Source organism: Prionailurus bengalensis, chromosome A1 (genome assembly GCF_016509475.1).
Source record: "Prionailurus bengalensis isolate Pbe53 chromosome A1, Fcat_Pben_1.1_paternal_pri, whole genome shotgun sequence".
NCBI lineage: Eukaryota > Metazoa > Chordata > Mammalia > Carnivora > Felidae > Prionailurus > Prionailurus bengalensis.
In genome coordinates this window covers 105,495,350-105,515,689 of record NC_057343.1, presented here as the reverse complement: position 1 = coordinate 105,515,689, position 20,340 = coordinate 105,495,350, and the positions used below count along the sequence as shown (strand labels likewise).

The window sequence follows — 20,340 nt, the reverse complement described above, 5'->3', positions numbered from 1 at the left end:
GCTGCCACAAAAAAATGGGTAGATGAGAATGGAGAAAACAAGAAAGGGCAGTGGGGGTGGGGGTGGGAACCAGGGCAGAGATGAAGGAAAAGAAGGGAGTGATTCTCGCAGAGCCACCTAACTGATTTCCACGTCTGCCCCTTTTCCAATCGTATGGCCCATGTGAGTTCAAAGACCTCAATTCTTCTAATAGTTTCATTGGGTTCACACTCGCACATGGGAAATCAGGAAAACTGCAACCACGAGCCAACACTCTGCAGGCCTCCGAGCTGGGGCGCTGGTTCAGTCGTACCTGGCAGGGAAGTTCACATTTTTCCCCGCGCCATCCAGGTGCACACGTGCACGTCCCGTCCAGGGTGTTGCAGGCCCCGCCGTTGAGGCACTGGCAGGTTAAGTTACAGCTGAAGCCCCACGTACCGCTGGGACAGCTGATGGAGCAGTCCACCCCGTGCCAGCCTGCCACGACAAGAACGCCAGAGCATGGAACAAACACAAGCAGCAGGGAGTGTGGACGAGCCTCTGCAAGCCACGTTTCCCTTTAGACATGTTGGAGGTGCACAGCAGGGTCCCCAGCACAGAGAGCCATGGCCCTGCCATGTACAGCCTCCATCGGCAATGACCGCGGTACCCAGAATCCGCCTTTGCTGTATGATGGGTCAAGGATGCCAACACCAAGAAGCGCCATGGGGCTACTGGGAGAAGATACGGAGTGGGGGAGCCTCTTAAGTGCAGTGATGCATAATGCACAATGCTGAGTGTTTTTCCAGTTGAGAAAGCGAAATATTTACATGGGAGGGTAAAGGAAGGTTAGCGTTTGAAAGAGCAACCTCATCTTTAAAGCAAACGCCAGTAACCAATGAACAGTGAGCATCCAGGACCCTGGCTGTTGCAGCAACAACAGTTAGACACAGTTTGGCCCTCGCATAACATTGGAGCTTGGCTGCATTTCTTGTTGTGAATCTGGGCCCGTCAATTTAGGGGTGTGGATACATGTCTACTTGCTTACTTTTACCCAAAGCACAGAGACTCCCAGACTTCTGGAGCTGGCGGCAACCTCAGAGATATTATATGAACCCCTTCTCTTGGCCCAGAGAATTAAGAGAGCCCACCCTGGACAAGGGGCTGGCTCAGTTTAGAGGCTGAATGTTGGCACAGCTGAAGCCAGAACCCGAGTCAAGGTTTCTTCCCCGTGACTTTCAGAGGTACCAGGATAAGGATCAGCTAAAAGACTCATTCACCCACTTACCTGCCTTGCAAGTGCAAGACCCGTCCACAGGTGAGCAGACAGCATCATTTTTACAACCACAGGGAGAGGAACAGTTGATCCCATAGGTTCCCAGCGGGCATGGGATAGAGCAGTCAATTCCCTAGACAGGCACGGATAGGAAAATGCAATTATACTGAATGAAATATGGCCAACACAAATAAACAAAAATACCTCTTGACAATGCTAATTATAATCCCTCTCTAATTTTAACACTTGTATTTTTAAAAATTGCTAAATGCCACCAGTATGCAAATTTTAAAGCTTCAAGGGCAATGCCAGCTTGCCTGTTTAGGATACAGTTATTAAATAGGGGCTCTTATTAAATAGAAAAAAGCCTGTTGCCTTCATTAGCTTCCCTTCCTAGCAAATACAAACCCCTTTGTCCTGGCTCAGACGAGCAGATATAGCACAATAAACTACAAATTACAGTCAATAAATAAATACGCATAAATATAAATTATACACTAAATGGCATAGTGCCCTACACTTCTTTGTATAACGTGCAATATGATTAGTGGGTGAAGCAAAGCATCAGAACATACCCTCCGCCTACAGCATGATTCAATTTATTATCTGACAATAAGCCTGAAACACAGAAGTGGGCTATCAAGGATGACCGGAGGTCATCTCCTCTCAAAACAGAAGAGACTTAACGCAAGGCTAATTCAAGGCTCCAGCAAAGAATACTGACATAGGTTAGAAAACCTGTAAAGATCCTCTCAACTCTGAGGCTTTATCACTTACTCACTCCACATTATATGCTCTAGAATAATCACCAATGTCTTCATTGGTTAATACTGTCCTCTTTCAAATAGGAGAAAATACTCAAGGCCATTTCCTTTAAAACAAAGATTCCTAATGGGTAGCTAAGAAATCCTAGAAACTAGGCAAAATTCTGCTCTATTGGCACACAGGCATATATATGTGCAAGGTCTAGACTCTCAAAGGCACTGAAAAACTTACAAAGCGCTAACCATCACATGCAAATACACAATAAATACTAACTTGATACATTCTGTGCCTTCAAATTGCACGAGGTTAAGACAAAAGCCATTAACAATAGTATATACCCTACTTGGAAAAGTCATTTCTTTGTTGTCTATCTAACGTAGTAAAAGAATAGTGTAAGGAAACAAATAATTATGTAAGGAATAATTAAAATACAGCCATATATATATGACATATATTAAGCCATGACATATATTAAGGAAATCATTAATATCAATGCTACATTTATAGCTTTACCTGCTCTCCCATCATTATTCTAAGAGAATGACTTATGTTTCTTATCAGTACTTCTCTCTTTACTCTCTTTCTTGCTAATGATGTGACCGATTTTAGCACCTTTGTTTGTATGTCAGAAAAGGTCACATATGGTATATGGTATCAGTATGCTCCACGTCGTACCCCTCGGCTCCTCCCTCCAGAGCCACTCACTTTGAATCCCGGGGCACAGGTGCACTTTCCAGTCACACTGTCACAGTCAGCCCCATTTTGGCAGCTGCAGATCTGTTGGCAAGCTTCCCCGAAGAATCCAGGGGAACATGTTTCATTACAGTAGAGTCCCGACCAGCCCGGCTTGCAGGCACACTCTCCAGACATGGGGTGACAGCTGAGAGACACGGATGAAAGGAGAAAGTCACTCCCGGGTAAACATGACACCCAAGGCCCATGCAAATGTCGCCTTAGCCATGAGCAATTCAGGGGTGGGTGATTCCATGCACAGTAATTTAAATTTCATTCCCAGGCTTGCTATGATTGAATTAATTGGCTGAAACCCGATTGGTACCGCAGAAATGTTGCGTGAAATCGGCATCACGCTCTAACAGGAAGACGATCACAACCACATCCTTTTGTCTGGAACTCACTGTGATTTTCATAAACTGAAAGCGCTAATTCGGCGAGAGGTCAACTAGATGAGAAGGCTTCAAGAATGACTCCGTCCAATGAACAATACCAAATCAGTGAAGCAGGGTGATGGCTGAGGGACTCCAAAAGCAGTGACCTGGTTGGCCTGTTTCCTCTCTCGTTTCCCTGTACCTGGTGGTGGCGCAGCTGTCCCTACCTGAAGCAGCAGCTGCTTTGACAGGCCAGGCGGCCAGCTGTCACTCCAGAGCAAATGGACACATCAGCTGCGCCGAGAGGCAGGCGTTGGTGAGGCTGACACAATAGGGCGCTCTGTGGCATGCAAAACACATGTGCTTCTCACCACAGGAGAATCTCAACCATCAAACAGGCTCCACTCACAATTGAAACACTGTTTGTTAAAGACGGTCTTCCTCCCCCCGGTGGAGATAAACCCCCTCCCATTAATGAGAGCCAACAACAGAACCCACTGTCGCATCCCGAAATTTGGTAAGTGACTCTCATCTGAAGACAACCCATAGATTTTCTACTCTTAGAAAGAATGATCTGCTGGGAGAGGGGAAGGCTGAGATGTAACTCCAGCTCTCCCACCACCTGGGTACCTTAGTGAAAGCACACAACCTCTCCGGCCTGACGTCCCAGTCTGTCCAGCGAGGGCCTCCACTGCACCCCTGTGGGTGGGATGCTTTGCTCTTCTGCCGCAACTAAGTGTCCACAAGCAAAGGCCTAGGCATCTGTCAGAATCATGACTCAGGGAACACGCTATGAAGAAATACCCAAGGACCACTCTACATTGAACACGGGTTCTTGGGTATAGAAGGTCTGGACTTAAAAGGCAAGTGTTAGTTGGGCATCTGGGCGGCTCAGTTGGTTAAGCATCCGACTTCGGCTCAGGTCATGATCTCACGTTTCGTTGAGCTCGAGCCCCGCGTCGGGCTCTGTGCTGACAGCTCAGAGCCTGGAGCCTGCTTCAGATTCTGTGCCTCCCTCTCTCTCTGACCCTCCCCTGCTCATGCTCTGTCTCTCTCAAAATAAATAAACATTAAAAAAATATTTTTTTAAAAAAAGAAAGGTTTGAGTGTCAAGTCAAGGTTTGAGTGTCAAGGTCTTACTTAGACCTACTCAGATCTACTTATCTGCTCCTTATCCTTGAGCAAACACTGGGCACCGTCATCTCAAACTTAGCATGTCAAATACCGAGTCTGTTCTTCCCTCTCTTCATTCCCCAGGGTTTACTCTCAATCACCTCACCGGAACAACGGCACCACCAGCCAGTCAGTTGTTTAAAGCAGAAACCTCAGAGTTATTCCTGGTAACCCCTCCCTCATTCCACTTATCTACTTCATCACTAGAATCCAATACCCTGCCTCCACCATCATCTCTCCCTCCTCCCTGTCACCATGCTACCCGAAGCCACGGCCGTCTAGCGTTGAAAATCGGGACAGCCTTATGCCTTCTAACACCAGCATTCACTCATGCCTTGTCACCCAAAAAAGTCGATGCTATCCTATCATTCTTGTTTAAAACTCTTCAAAAACTTCCACTACACTTAGAATAAAATCTATGCTAACATGGCTCAAGTGACTGTGTCATTTATTGTCTAAACCAGGACATTTTCAACAGTGAAGAGGGAATTATTCATAATTACATTAAGAGAACAGGCCCTAATGCAAACAGTCCCTGTGACCCTAGAAATAAGATCACCCTAAATACAGCCCACAGGTCATTGTTATCTGGCCACTGCCTACTTCCCCAACCTCTTCTTTAGTCATTATTCTCTCTTTATTACTACACTTAACTGCAATGGATTTCTTTTTACTGATAAAAGCATTGAGTGTCAGGGTGCCTGGGTGGCTCAGTCAGTTGAATGTCTGACTTCAGCTCAGGTCATGATCTCATGGTTCGTGGGTTCAAGCCCCGTGTCAGGCTCTGTGCTGACAGCTCCGAGCCTGGAGCCTGCTTCGGATTCTGTGCCTAAATCTCTCTCTGCCCCTCCCTTGCTTGTTCTCTCTCTCTCTTTCAAAAATAAACACTAAAAAAAATCATTAAAAAAAAAGAAAGCACTGAGCGTTGCCAATGTAAAGCCATCACATGGGCTGTTTATTCCATATGACTAGAGTACCATTTCCCCTTTCTCTGCCTGGCCCTCTCCATTCGACTCATGTCTTCCTTCCCCTCTAGACTGGGGGTTCCCTGAGGGCAAGAATCAAGCATGTTTTATTACCTGTCCCCAGCCCACAGTGGGTGTACAGCAAATACTGATTAAGGGAGTGAAAATAGCTTGGCTGAGGGGTAGTGGGATTTGACTGTGAATTCTTGCTTTCCCACATGGATCTGCTTCCCCCATATCTCCGAGTCATCCAGCAGGACTGAACGATAATCTGCACACCTGCACTGAAAGGCAAGATTCACCCTAGAATTAGTTTTTAAAACATCAACGATGTGGCTGAAAGGGAACCACCATGAATTTCAGGGAATACTCACTTACGTGACATTTATGATGACACTGTAAATCAATGCATGGGCCAGCAGCTAGCATTTACCGAGCCCTGGATAGGAGCTAACATCATGCTCCACAATCCATGTGCATTATTTCGTTTAATACCTAAAGTTAATAAAACTACTCTACGTGTTGGGTAGGCACCCACTTTGTAAATAAGGCAACAGGGACCTGGAAAGAGTAATTTGTTCAAAGCCCAGCACGGGTAGAGCAGAATCAAAACCGAACCCAGTTTTATTCATTTTTACATCAAAGAAAAAGTTGGGTAGCAACATGCTAGGTGGGCTACTTATGGGAAAAAAAATGGCTACAATTTAGGATTTAGCAAAGATCAATGGGACAGCAGGAGCAATAAAAGCCTGTATTGTGCAAAAGCAGGAATAAATTTAAATTAAAACTTCAGAAAGTTCTGACAATTGAGAAAAGGAAAAGAAATATTTCAAGCCATGGATTGGTTGAAGTCGTTGACGTTATTTCAACATACTGTTACAAGGACATCTTTTTGTAGAAACTATTACTTTACATTGAAAAGTAGAAAGTCATATTCATGGTATAGACATAAATGTTAAATGAAATAGATTATCTGGGGACAGGGAATTGAACTAAGCTACAGGCAGACACAGAAATTGATATTCAATGCCCCCTAGTGAGTATTAGTTCAGCACACTGGTTCTCAGATTGATTGACACCGAAATTAGTATTCTGTAATTTGTAATTAGATGTAGGAAGCCAGAGCACTTTGGAGGCATTTGATGGGTTCTCAGGCAGGCAGATTAATTGGTAATGAGATTTACGTGTTGATGTTAGTGCGGCAGACTGGAGGCTGAAGGGTAATACGCTACTATCCGTTTTCTTTCTACAGAACAGATTGCTTTGTGTATCTGAAAATAGGATTATACATGTATAGGAATACCTATCATTTCATCACATATGTAACTAGATACAAATACTCTGGTAAAACTTCCAATTTCACAGCAAATTATTACAAGGGTCCAATACAATATTGGCTAAAATAGAATGAGTCCTTGAACTTCCTTTTATTCATTTCCTTAGATGTTATTAATGCTCAAATGTAATGACAATTATGTGGCATTTGCAAATAGGCACATCCTGATTGCCCCCAGCTATTAAAAGTCCTTATTAATAAGACCTAATATACATATCCCATGGGGAATCTTAATAAATTTCAAATTTTATTTTCCTGTTCAAAATCATTTCCACCATAAAAGCTAGTTTTCAGCTGAAAAGTCCAGGCCACAGCGAATGTCTTAAGGCTCTATAATAGGGCTATACCTGAAAACAGAAATGTCACTTATAAATAGATTTAAATTAGTTTCAACCCTATGATAGACTGCAAAAATAACAATGGCCACACATTCTTCGCAACTCCTCCTATCAGTTGAAACTGTAGTTGGTGTAGACCTGTTTTGACTAGAGGGATGTTAGCAAATATGAGATAACCAAAGGTTTGAAAAGTGTTTGCACATTGGGGCCTTTTCCACCTCTTTTTGCTTTTGGAAGTCAGGCATTATGAAAGAAAGCCAAGGTTAAGGTGCTAGCTGCTGAAGACATGTGGTTCAGGCACCCATCAACCAGCCAAATGGTAGACAAGTGAGGGGGGAATTCTAGAACCAATCAACCTCTACTTGATCTGCCGGCTGAATACCAGGAGAAAAGCAGAAGGACCACCAAGATGTGCCCAGCTCAAATAGTCAAGCAAAAAATCAACTGCTGGGATGCCTGGGTGGCTCCGTCAGTTAAGCGCCCGAGTCTTGATTTCAGCTCAGGACATCATCCCAGAGTTGTGGAATCCAGCCCCACATCAGGCTCTGCACTGACAGCACGGAGCCTGCTTGGGATTCTCCCTCCCTTCCTCTGCCCCTCTCCCCCACTAGCTTGCTCACTCTCTCTCTCTCTCCCTCTCTCTGTCTCTCTCTCTCTCTCTCTGTCTCTCTGTCTCTCTGTCTCTCTCACACACACACACATTTAAATGGTAAAATGAACAAGCTAGATTTTCAATTAATACAAAGATTCTATACCTCTTGGTTCAAAGGAACCTTGTGTTTCCAGGAAACACATTTTCACTCACCAAGTGTTTACTTAACCTTGTCACGTAAAGAGTGGCAACATTTTCCAATGAAGAAAACCAAAGTTGATTAAAGCAGTTTGCAAAGTTGCTTGAGATACATTAGGAATGCACTTCTTTGATATGTCTCACTAAAATGTATTCCAAATATTCTCTCTCTCTCCCTCGTTTGCTCCCTTATAGTACAAAGTCTGCTTTTTCGTTCCTAACAATGGTTTAAAGAAGAGACCAACCGCACACTTCTATTTACATTTACCTTTTCTGCATTTGAGATTTGACGTGGCCACAAGTTACTTTTCTGGAGCATAAACGAAGTAACAGCTGTGCGGAATTCAAATAAGTAATTCTTGTAACATTTGAACTGCTATATAATGCACTACATTTTTGTCAGACCGAGCTTTTCCGGCAGTCTGCAAAGGAGACCCAGAATCTAAGTGATAAGTATGTGGTCCTTGGGGGAGGGAGAGGAAGAAATGGGGTAGAAAGATGTTTTCAGGGGTAGGCAAGGAACACTACGGTGGGTGGGATCATGGTTTCCTGTTCTTAAATTCTTCGAGAAAGTTTTGAGCTAAAAGGCCCCTGTGAGTCCTATGTCAGAGTAATCAATTCTGAAAACATATTTCACATGTGACAGCCACATGTGAAACACTTTTACGAAACTTCTACCGCTACCCTTCTTTTCTACACAGATGTGCTGTCATGTCAAAGATGCTGCAGTGAGAACCATTTTTGGGATACTTTTACGTACTACACTGGGCTTAACTCATGTCTTTCATTGCATCTTTGCTTCTAAGGGAATGTCACAGAATCCCCCTCTTAGGGAAACATTCTACGAACCTCAGCAAATTTAATTTTTGGCAATGGCCATCGATGGAGAATAGAATTTGATATCCACCCAAGAGCCTCTACCAGTTGGAGCACTTCCGGCCTGGGCTGTCACCCACTAAGTAAAGAATTCTTCCACTCACTTAGTGGCTCCTCCCCAGAATGATGCAGAGGCAGGAAGGGCCTCAGGGTGGGCATCCCCCTGTCAATCTCTCCTTCCAAAGAGTGGTCACTGCAGTTCAAACTGTAATAGGACACATCCTTCCAGGGGCAGCTAACCCTCACCTATGAGTGTTATCCAGGTGGCAGGGACACCGCTTGTCACACTTGATGCCATACAGCCCTTCTGGACACAGACGCGCCTCGCAACGCTCGCCAGCAAAGCCTGCTTCGCAGAGGCACGAACCGCTCACGTGATAACATTTCCCTCCATTGACACATTGGCAGGTCTCCGCACAGCCAACTCCGTAGGTGCCAACGGGACACTCGTCCTGGCACCTGTCAAGCAGGAGGCGGGAGCAGAAGACAGATTAGTCAGTGCCGTGTAAAAATACACAGTCCATTCTGATAGGCTTTGTGATGTATAAACTGAACCTGCTTTTCGCATTTGATACATTGTTTTCGCGACAGTCCCGTTACAGGTATAAAAGCAGTAAGCTGAATCACTCTGGCTACAGATAGTATTAACAGCAGTATGAGTCTGTTCAAAGGAATAACAAAAACGAAACCAAAATAAAATTATGAACTTGCCACAGGAAGAACATTTTTTACCTCGTGCTTGCTAAAGATATATAGATATAGACACAGATACAGATATATCACTTGAGGAGATACCGAAAACGGGAGAAGAGTTATTGCCCAAATTAGGAAACTAAAATATTGAAATAGATGCTTTCCCCATTTTAACGATAAAACTTCGTGGCATATTTCAAACAACGTTAATTCTCTTGGCTTTCACGGTGGCATCAGTATTTAATCTCAGCCATGTGTCTGCTCTTTTCAAAGCTGAATGACAATAATTGCCCCTCATTTAGAAAGTTATGCATTTCGGGGCGCCTGGGTGGCGCAGTCGGTTAAGCGTCTGACTTCAGCCAGGTCATGATCTCGTGGTCCGTGAGTTCGAGCGCCGCATCGGGCTCTGGGCTGATGGCTCAGAGCCTGGAGCCTGTTTCCGATTCTGTGTCTCCTTCTCTCTCTGCCCCTCCCCCGTTCATGCTCTGTCTCTCTCTGTCCCCCAAAAAATAAATAAACGTTGAAAAAAATATTAAAAAAAAAATTAAAAAAAAAAAAAAAGAAAGTTATGCATTTAATAAACACAGTCCTCTTTAGATCCGGGGAAGTCAGAGCTATAGCTATCAGGATTCCTTGATTCCACCTGGGGAAATCTTGCCAGGAGATTTAGAGACGCACGGAGTTTCCTAGCACAAATTTTTTGCAAAGTGGGGTATCGTCCTCCGTAAGAAGGGTTGACCAACAGCAGGGAAAAAATATCCGGTCCCCAAAATTGACTTTATCTTGTAAAAAATAACATTAGAGTCTGGTCCTAAAGGAAGGACAGGGTCTGGATAAGTTGGATCAGGTGGGAAGCTAAGTGGCCGCAAGGAAGTATGATGGAGAAGAGAAAATTCTCATCACGCCATAGAATGCATGACCAGTTGTCCAGCCAGCCAAGTTTCTTTGTGACCTGGCAAGGTGACTTCACAGAGCCTCCCGAAACAGAAGGAGCACTTCCTGCCAAGGGAGAGTGAGATGGGGTCTCGTCTAGCCAAGTGCCGGCCATAAGTAGGGTACACTTTGTGGATATCAGCAGACACTTCCCATGTGGCTCTCATGTCATGCCAGAACCACGGTCAAAAAGGTAGGTCAGCACTGCATTTTTTTAGACCAGTATAATGCCAACAGCAAGTTCAAGATAATGAATTCAAGGATACCTAAAGGCACTGGCAAAGGGGCTGAAAAGCAAACATTTTCCACAAGGTTTGCTTATGTTTTATGGGGCGTGATTAGTAACAATACCAAGACTGGCTGGGATTCTATTTAAGAGTAGAAGATAAATCTCCAGATCCCTTTGACACTTTTCTGGTCAGGCCTGGCTCTAGCATGTATTTCATGAGACAGAGAAAAGGAAAGGAGCCTCCGGTAAACATGGTTTCACCTGACTCTTAAGACCATCTTTAGGTATGTTTGTCAAGAGGCAAAATCTTCAGATCAACTGCTCAACAGATCATTAGCAAAGTTCTGTAGTAACTATCACTTAGCATAAAATCAGATGTGTGTCTTAAGGTTACCCAGGAGTATACCTATTTTTAGACCAGAGTATTTTTAAAGGGTACTCTATTTTTAACTTGTAAGATGCTTTAATAAGCCAAGTCACTTAGTTTATTCCTTAAAGATGTAAACTTTAGAGAAAGAAATGCTCAAGTACAGTAATTTGGCCTCGTCATGGCTCGGCTAAAGGATGGTAAGACAACTATGCAACCTGTTCATCCAGATCTTCCTGCAATTCAAGCCCAAAAAGATAAAGATAAACAAGGTGAAATAACATTGCTTCCTCTCTCTTATATGGATTTGAAAACTAACAAAATGTGAAGCTTTGGGATCCATGATTTTAACTTAGTAAAAAGCTTAGCTCTAAAAGTGGGTGAACTGAGTATAGATCGGAAGCCTGGAAAAAACGTCTGTCCACTGACAAATGACAGGGAAACAGTGTGTATATTTCATCCTATCTTGGCAGAGACTTCCTTTTCTTTGGGAAAACAAAATCCATAATAACTGGTCCTGGACCATATTTACCTTTCTAAGCTATAATAAAACATAGTACTAGTTTGTATTATAAATGGCAAAAAGCCATTTGAATTTTACTTACTGAAGTAGCCATTATGTAAAGCTCACTTCATAGTCTCCTTTCTTTTTCATCAATGTTGCACTTGTAAGAGAATCCTGTGAATAACAGTTATGTCTATTTCCATCTACTAAACCAAGGTGGTAGGGTATCTTCCTAGAAGTAGACATTTTCCATCTTTGGAAATAAAAGCAATCACGAGGTAGCTTATACCTTTCAGGTTAGCAGAGTTAAAAGTCTTTGTCAACCAGACTTATCTCCCTTTTTGGCCCCTTTATCTAAAAGAAGCATCATTCTCAATGAATTTCATGCCCTTAATGTTGTTTTTGTGGTCCCAGGCAGAGCAATGGGGGAAAAAAATCTATCTTAAGAATTAGTAAAAGAGGTAATAGATGTTCTTAGGAGAGACAGCAGAGAGGCTGATAAAGATATGGCAATAAATAGTGGCCACAGCAGAAATATAGAAATTTGGAGTTTATACATTCTTTCATTTTTTAAAATATTTTTTAACGTTTATTTATTTTTGAGACAGAGAGAGACAGAGGATAAATGGGGAGGGTCAGAAAGAGAGACAGACACAGAATCCAGGGCAGGCTCTATCCAGGCTCTGAGCTGTCAGCACAGAGCCCGACGTGGGGCTCGAACTCACAGACTGTGAGATCATGACCTGAGCCGAAGTTGGTTGCTCAACCGTCTGAGCCACCCAAGTGCCCCTTTAATTTTTTTTAATGTTTATTTATTTTTTGACAGAGAGAGAGAGACAGAGCAGAGACAGAGGGAGATACAGAATCCAAAGCAGGCTCTAGGCTCTGAGCTGTAAACACAGAGCCCGACATGGGGCTTGAACTCACAAACCACGAGATCATGACCTGAGCTGAAGTCGGACGCTTAACCGACTGAGCCATCCAGGCGCCCCTCATTTTTGTTTCTGAATAATGCTCTGGGATTGGAAAAAAAAAATGGATAAGCTTTAAGTAGAGATAATAAAATACAACCCCAATTCCCAAACCAATGAAGGCTTATTTTAATACCATTTTGATTATTATATTGCATCTTGTTACAAATGGATGGAAAAGGAAGTGAGTTAGCATATAAGGGGTGGCAGCTCCTTTCTGCCTGGTCCTTTTGAGCACGTTCCCTCCCTAGAGGGCTTGGAATAATTGGGCCAAACCATGATTTCGTGGGAAAGAATCGCATTCCTCATTAAATCTGGGATCGATGGATCAGCTGCCTGCCTTTCAAGCATCTGGAACTACTGCTCTGGGGGAAATATAAAAAGTGCTGGAAAACAGCCAAATTTTCCACAATCCTAGATACCGGAAAGTTCCCCCATTGGAGACCAAAGCCGCATCCCCCTCCCCCCCAGCCCAATTCCTGTCTGTAATTTCTGACTTTACCTCCTCTGACCCACATTCCTTCTTCACTTGCAGGTTAATAGGGAACACAGGCATGGCCAGACAATCTTGGCTTCACCTTAACAGACAGCCGAACTGAGGCACAGATCTCTCCATGCAGCTCACTCTTAATGGAGCACCAGTTACAGGAAAGGACCCCAAAGGTCTGAGCGATTCCATGGTGACCCACTAGCATGAAGAACACTCTTTCAACCCCTTCAGAAGAATGTGCATGAGAATCTGGAAACCACCAGATGGTAGGATATCTTTCTAGAAGTAGACATGTTCTATCTGGAAAATAAAAGCAATCATGACGTAGCTTATACCTTTCAGGTTAGCGGAGTTAAAAGTCTTTGTCAAACAGACTTAGCTCCATTTGGGGGATATAAGGGATATATAGATAGATAGATATAGATGATACAGATATAGATATAGATATAGATATAGATATAGATATAGATAGATATCTTCCCTCTTGCCTGGTTGTGCCACATTACAGTTCCTCACCACAATGTCCTCCTAAACTGTCCACAAGCCCCAGGGACTATTATTTGGGCATCCCATGAGCCTCTCTGCCTGCCTACAAGGTGTCTGTTCTGTTTTTTCTGCTTCTACTGTGGCTGGGAGTGCGTCCCCACATCCTGGAAATGCTCTGCTGACAGCTACCAGTGGTGATACCTGCTCCCCCAGGCAGCAGCCCTCTGGTCTAACCTCAGTGATCAAGTTACGCTGACTTCTTAAAATAGGGAAATGCCAAGACCCCAGGCCCTCAAAGCTACTGTCACCACAAACTGCCCCATAGCTGCTCATTTTCCCCAATCGTGGTGACAAAAGTGCATGCCGTGTGTGTGTGTGTGTGTGTGTGTGTGTGTGTCCAGAACCCAGATGGGCATGGTATAATTAAAAACAGAAATCAGGGGCGCCTGCGTGGCTCAGTCGGTTAAACGGCTGACTTCGGCTCAGGTCATGATTCGCGGTCCGTGAGTTGGAGCAGCACGTCGGGCTCTGTGCTGACAGCTCAGAGCCTGGAGCCTGTTTCGGATTCTGTGTCTCCCTCTCTCTGACCCTCCCCCGTTCATGCTCTGACTCTCTCTGTCTCAAAAATAAATAAACGTTAAAAAAAATTTTTTTTTAAAAAACAAAAAACAGAAATCATGTTGTCAAGTCACCAGAAAAACAATAGTTAGTGGAACAACAACTCAAGAAGATGTTCCCTCTTCAACTTCCTTGTCTTCCTTTGGCTCGTCGCCTTCCTTGCCTTAATCTAAAATTCACCTGGAAATTAGCTGTTATCCCCCCCTCCCCTGCATTCTAAATAAGATGAGTCTAAGTCTGCATTATACGTTCGCCTTACAAGTTTGCCTTATATGTTTGTTGTCTTTGTGTTGCCTCAGATTTGAGACTTAAACCAGTAGAGGACAAGAAAAACGATTATACAGCTGATCCTCAAATAACATGGGTTTAGAACGCACAAGTCACTTATATGCTGATTTTTTTTTTATAAATACAGTCTGCTACTGTAAATATATTCTTACTTACGATTTTCTTAACATTTTCTTTTCTCTAGCTCACTTTATTCTAAGAGTATAGCAATACATATAACATAGAAAATATGTGCCAACGGACTGTTTATATTATCAGGAAAGCTCCCTAAACAGTAGGCTATTAGGTTAGGTTTTGAGGGAGTCAAAAGTTACGTGCAATTTTTCGACTGAATAGGGGGTCAGTGCCCCAAACCTCTGAATTTTTCAAGGGTCTGTATTTAATTTTTTAGTGCCCTAAAATATTAGACAAAGCTATTATCCTCATCTATCCAAAATATAACAATAAGCCAGGATGTAGGTCACATAAACTTTTTGAGAAGCTCAGTTACATGTTACAAAAACCATGCTCTGAAAGGTGTCAATAATTTGCAACATCAAAAAATAAAGGTAAAATACATAATTACATTAACAAAAGATGAAAAGCCTTTAATGAAGCCTTTCATTAACTTTAAAGACGTTAAATAGATAACACTAATGAAAGTTCCTAATAAAAACAGGGATTAAAAAAAAAAACACCCAAGCATGAAAAATTTTACTAAAAACCAGTAATGAGCATGAAACTACACTGAAGCCATTTTCAATGAAATTAGGAAGAAGACAGGAGTTCCCAGTTTTACCTGTTTGTCAACACTGATTTAAAGGTTTCAATTAATGCAATTATTTCAAGAAAATGAAACAACCCTTCTAAGTACAAATAAATGAAACAACCCTTATAAATATTATAGAGACAAATATCTTTTTTTTTCCTTTGGTAGGTGATAAAATAACTTTAGTGTTTGCTAAGTAACATTTGAATTAATTAAAAATTTTGGTAGAGAGACTAAATAAAAACACTCAAAATCAAGCCTGTCTTTATCCTGAAATAGCCAATTAGAAACTGAAATGGGATTTTCCCAAAAACACAAAATACTTAGAAATAAATTTAATACGAAAGTACAAATTCTAAGTTGGGAGGGGGAAGTGAGGGACCACACTATATAGCATCATATTTTTTTCTTTTTTTTTCTTCTTCAAAGTTTGTTTATTTTTATTTTTTTACTTTAAATTATACTTATTATTATATATTCATAAAAATAAAATTATAATAAAAACACATATTGATTATATAAAGTTAGAGAAATTACATAGCAAGAAAACAAATTTTCCAGTATTCCCACAATCTAGAAATAACTGCCATTTACATTTTACTGGATTTCCATTAGTGCTATAGTATCTTCTTAAAAGTCAAAAACAGATCAGCCTTTTGGAAAAAAAAAATAATGAGGGAAGAAAGTTGAAGAAATTCTTAGGTCACAGATATCATCAAAAATAATGATAGTTAATTTTTATTTGGTCCCCAGACATCACTCAAATTGACAATCACTAGTATTTGTACAGTTCAGAGAAATCACTCAACTATAATAACAGCTAATATTTGTAAGCTTCCACACTGTTCTAACCACTTTAATGTACTTATTGAATCCTGAGAGCAACCCCAAAGGAAAGTAAAATTATTTTAGCGATAAGGATGTATCTAAGGACACAGGTTCCAAAAAATCTTTGTTGTGAGCCATTATAATCTCCTACCTCTCAAGTCTTTTTTCTCTAATTGTATGCACACATCCCAAAAGCTTGGTTATCTGGTCTTTTAGGATGTAAGAGAGGAAAGAGAAAATTAGAAGGAGTAAGGTGTGCAAAGCCGTCTAGGGTAACCCTTCACTGATACAAAAAATGACAGTGGATGGAAGGGCCAGGTGAACACAGCCATTCATTTGCTCTTATAATCTTCAAAGTCCCATTGGATCTCACTTGGTCGCTACTCCACAGGGAAATGACTGGTATTCTTAATGGAATACTGAATCATAAGAAGGTAACTTTATGCCCAGCATACTTTTTAAAGCTAACCAAATACACATCCAATTTTGGTAAATTTATCACATTTTGATAAATCTATCAAAAACTATTTAAAATGTAAAAAGTGGCTGTCCAGCCATTCAACTGTTGAGCACGAAACATTTATCACGGGTTCTGAATAGCTGGGATTTTATTTCTTTATTTTAATGCTGTCTGTCTTCAATTCACCATCACTGTTGATGGTTCCATTTCCACACAATGAGTTGGGAAAAAAATCTGTCGAACACATTGATACCTTATAGACGCCTCTGGAATATTATAGAACAGTCACAGACACGTAGTAGCAAAGGTATTCCCTGGGCTCTTCAGCCTTTCCTTTCACACCATTATGAACAGTCAGAGAAAGATAAGACTATCCCTTACCGTTCCCCTGTGTATCCTGGGCTGCAATGACACTGGCCTGTGGCAACGTCACACGTCCCTCCATTATGGCACTGACATTCTTGTGAACAGTTCTTTCCAAAGCGACCCTGAGGGCAAGGCTGACCACACACTGTGCCCTGCATTGAAAGAGATTTGGAAAATTACATGGGCCTCCAGCCAGGGAAGGGCTAAAGGAGGAGGGAAAGAAGAGAGGAAACAAAAGGAGGAGGAGATAAGGGAACAGGGCTGCAAGATAATTAGATGAAGGGGATTTTAGAACACTCTGTTCATCATCTAAAAAATGTTAGGAAATTTAAGTGGACTTATTTACTTGGTAAGCCTAGATCTCAAGATACGTTCAAAGATGCAGAACAGGGGCACCTGGGTGGCTCAGTCAGTTAAGCGTCCAACTCTTGATTTCAGCTCAAGTCATGAGCTCATGGTTCGTGGGTTCGAGCCTCGCATGGGGCTCCGTACTGACAGCAGGGAGCTTGCTTGGGGTTCTCTCTCTACCTCTTTCTGCTCCTCCCCTGCTCACGCACTCTTCTCTCAAAATAAATAAATATTTTTTAAAGAAAAGATGGCAGAATAATCTTAATAAATATCCATATTAAAAAACTGAAGTTTAAGATAAAGTTACACAAAATTATTATGGTAACCTAAGGAATTTATAAATCCTCCTAAGCGTTCTTCCTTGTGTCATACATGTACAATAAGTCAACAATACTTACTGAACATCCATTACATGAATGGCAACATCTGGGGCAAATACAATATCCAAATGCTTTACCATATGTTCTAAGGAAAACACACATTATCATTGGCTTTATTTCTTATAGGGTATAATGTAGCATAAGACAGAAATTTTGTGTACCTGGATTAACAGTAACATTGCCTAAGAAGTAGTTCTACAAGAATGAACCTAGACATTTTATTATGAGAGAAAAACACTTTTATTTTCAGCAGGTTGAACAAACATTGGTGGGCCAAGATCAATAGGAAAGCTTATTTCCTGGGAAGAAAAATCAAGAGAGGAACTTGGACATGTTTCCTCACCCTAGAGGCTGTCCATCTTGTCAGGCACTGTCACTATATTTAACCCAATCCTCTGCTTTATATGAATAAGTACCAATAAGTCAGTGAAATACCTTCCCGTTTTCTGCTTCACTTGGCCATATAACTTGGGCTTGTAGCTTATCATCTGTTTATTGGAGTTATTGTTAGAGCAAACAACATTTCCCAAATAACAGGGATTTTTAAACTGTTTTTTTTTAACTGTTGCAAGCTGTTGCTTTGTCCTCCTTCTCTCTAAAAAAAGGCAGACTGTGGGCACTCTGAAATTGGAGGCTAGCAAACACCAGATGGTTTTGTAAATGTTTATTCTGGATAGCATAAGAAAATACATTTCCTCTAACTCCTGGCTACCCACAAAGGCAGTTGGTGTGCTAATTAAGTCTCCTCTGGTGGTTTCTAGCTATCTACAAACAGGGAAAGTTCTTCCACAGACTCTTGGAACTGAAAAAGCCTTTGAGAGATGATTCAAATCAATGCCTCACTGAGAATCATCTATGCATCAGGCATAGAGTTAAGCTCTGAGAATCAAAGTGATAAGGTCACAACCTTTAATTAGTTCACAATGTGATGAGGGGGACAGATGAAAAAATAGCTCTAATCCCTCCATTCTAGCACACCATAACAACACGACTGAAAAAACAATGTGCCAAGGGTCAATCTGCGGTAAGCAGAAATTCTGGTGAAAATTCTCATTCTCCCAGGGACTGACCCTACCCATATTTTGTAATGGTCCCCCATCAGCTTTAGAGATGTTGTTGAAATATCGTTTGTGAGTAAAGATTAACGTGAGCAAATAGCTTTAAGTAAGGCATTCTTAGGAGTTGAAATGCATGTGTGTGTACATGTAAAAGGTATATATTTCATCTTTGAAAAGCACCTAGAGTAATAGCACAAATAAAATATTGTAGAGAGAAGTATACCTTAGAAGCTCAGCTCTCAATTCACAGATTGAGAAATGACCCGAAGCATTCAGTAAGAAACTTCTACCAAGGTAGCAGCCTCAGAGTACAGACACACTGGAGAATGGGAAGATCCATCTACCCAGTAATTGGGATTCATGGTCCAAGCCTGTGGCTGTCAGTATCCCACACTATAACCATCCCAACCAAGAAGAAAGCTTCAACCTCAAGATGAGGCAACTATACAGACAACATCTATACAATAATCCTACAGTAGAATGCCTATAACTCTTCATCCAAAGAACACGGAGCTTTCCGGATACTCTGCTGCCCCAACAAAATCCTTCCCTTGCCAAGAACCAAGCAATGTCCAACAACGGCAAAAGACTGCTTATAAGAAATGAAGAAGAGAAGGAGTCAAAGGTAATTCAGTATTTCTACCTTGGGCAATAAGAAAGAAATGCTGGTTTTAACGAAGACTTTTAAAAAGCAGAAAAGAAGTAGCCTTAAGAAAGACTGGGTTCATGACAAGTTTTGTTTCATTAGCAATGACTTTGATGTGGCTCGAGCCAGTTCAGTACTTCTCAATAGCTCCCTTGTTCACCCCATCATCAGCCACTCAGTAAAAGGCCCCTCACTCTGACTCCACTGATTTAAGGGGTTTCTTTGGGCTCTGCCTCTAGAACCAGACCTTGTCTTGTCTGCTTACCTTTCTAACGCTCACCTTGGGTCTAATATTTCTTTTCCCCTTGTCTACATGGTCCTCACAGCTTGAACTCTCCCTTACTTCCCATGATTCTCACTGGGATGTGAACTCCAGTTCTCCTTTGCTTCAGGACTACAGCAAGGGCATTCGCAGACCAATTCTACTCCATGTCTGGCTCTTAAGGCTCCAGCTTGGGTGGAGCCCAAGTAGATGGTGGCTTCATGTCTGCAGGTCATCTGGGTTGGGGTGTTTAATAGGACAGTGACAAATATATGTCTGGACTCCGAAAGGAAGGTCAAGATTTGGGAAAAATCAGTAGATGACTGTTAAAGCCATGGATCTGGGTGAGATTTTCAGAGATTTATAGTGGGAAAAGAGAAGAAGGAAAAGACTGAAACCTCGGAAATACTGTAATAAAGAGGTGTGAAGAAGGAGAAGGTTAGGAAAAGAGATCTTCAGTAAGAGAAGTAGGAGAGGGGGTTATCAAATAAATGGAGAAAAAGATTATGAAAGGGAGGCGAATGAGCAACAGGGTTGGAAGCTTTGGTGAAGTCAAGCAGAATGAGCACAGAAAGGCCCGCACTGGATCTGATAATCAAGAAGTCTCTTATGACCCTACAAACATAGTTTCACTACAGCTGCTGGTGATAGAAGGGGATAGTGAAGTGAACCGTTCTCTTAATTTTTGTTTGTTATTGAAGGAAACAGACCTTGGTCGTTCACTCTTGTGCCTTCAAGCAGATGTACGCACAAACCAATGCCGGTAATGGCCATATCACACCCAGGTTTCAGAGAAGGCTAGTTAGCAAATCAGCTTGGATATTGAGTGTGTTGCAATGGCGCAAAACACTAAGCCCGTGAGACACGACATGAAGAAAGTGTGACATGGTCAAAGTTTGGGAAGTGGGTCAAAGTTATGCAAGTTTGGGATTTGCATACAAAAGGCTTTGAGAAACTCTGCCATACCTGGTAATAAACCTGGTTCACCTCAATTGTGCCTCCACAAATACATGACCAGATCAGTTGTTCACGTAACACTCACTCTGTTGAGAATAATGGTCTCAAAGAACAATAGTGATCC

The 20,340-nt window shown here is 41.9% G+C and overlaps 1 protein-coding gene across 1 annotated transcript in view; it reads right to left on the bottom strand.

Moving 5' to 3' along the window:
- Nucleotides 1-20,340, bottom strand: part of MEGF10 (multiple EGF like domains 10) — a 179,342-nt gene that overhangs the window by 41,498 nt on the left and 117,504 nt on the right. Inside the window, exons 8-12 of the mRNA XM_043586764.1 lie at nucleotides 16,581-16,717; nucleotides 8,830-9,042; nucleotides 2,705-2,879; nucleotides 1,247-1,367; nucleotides 293-456 (exon numbers count right to left, since the gene is read on the bottom strand). Of these exons, the coding sequence (XP_043442699.1) occupies nucleotides 293-456; nucleotides 1,247-1,367; nucleotides 2,705-2,879; nucleotides 8,830-9,042; nucleotides 16,581-16,717 (810 nt within the window). The remainder of the gene's footprint in view (nucleotides 1-292; nucleotides 457-1,246; nucleotides 1,368-2,704; nucleotides 2,880-8,829; nucleotides 9,043-16,580; nucleotides 16,718-20,340) is intronic.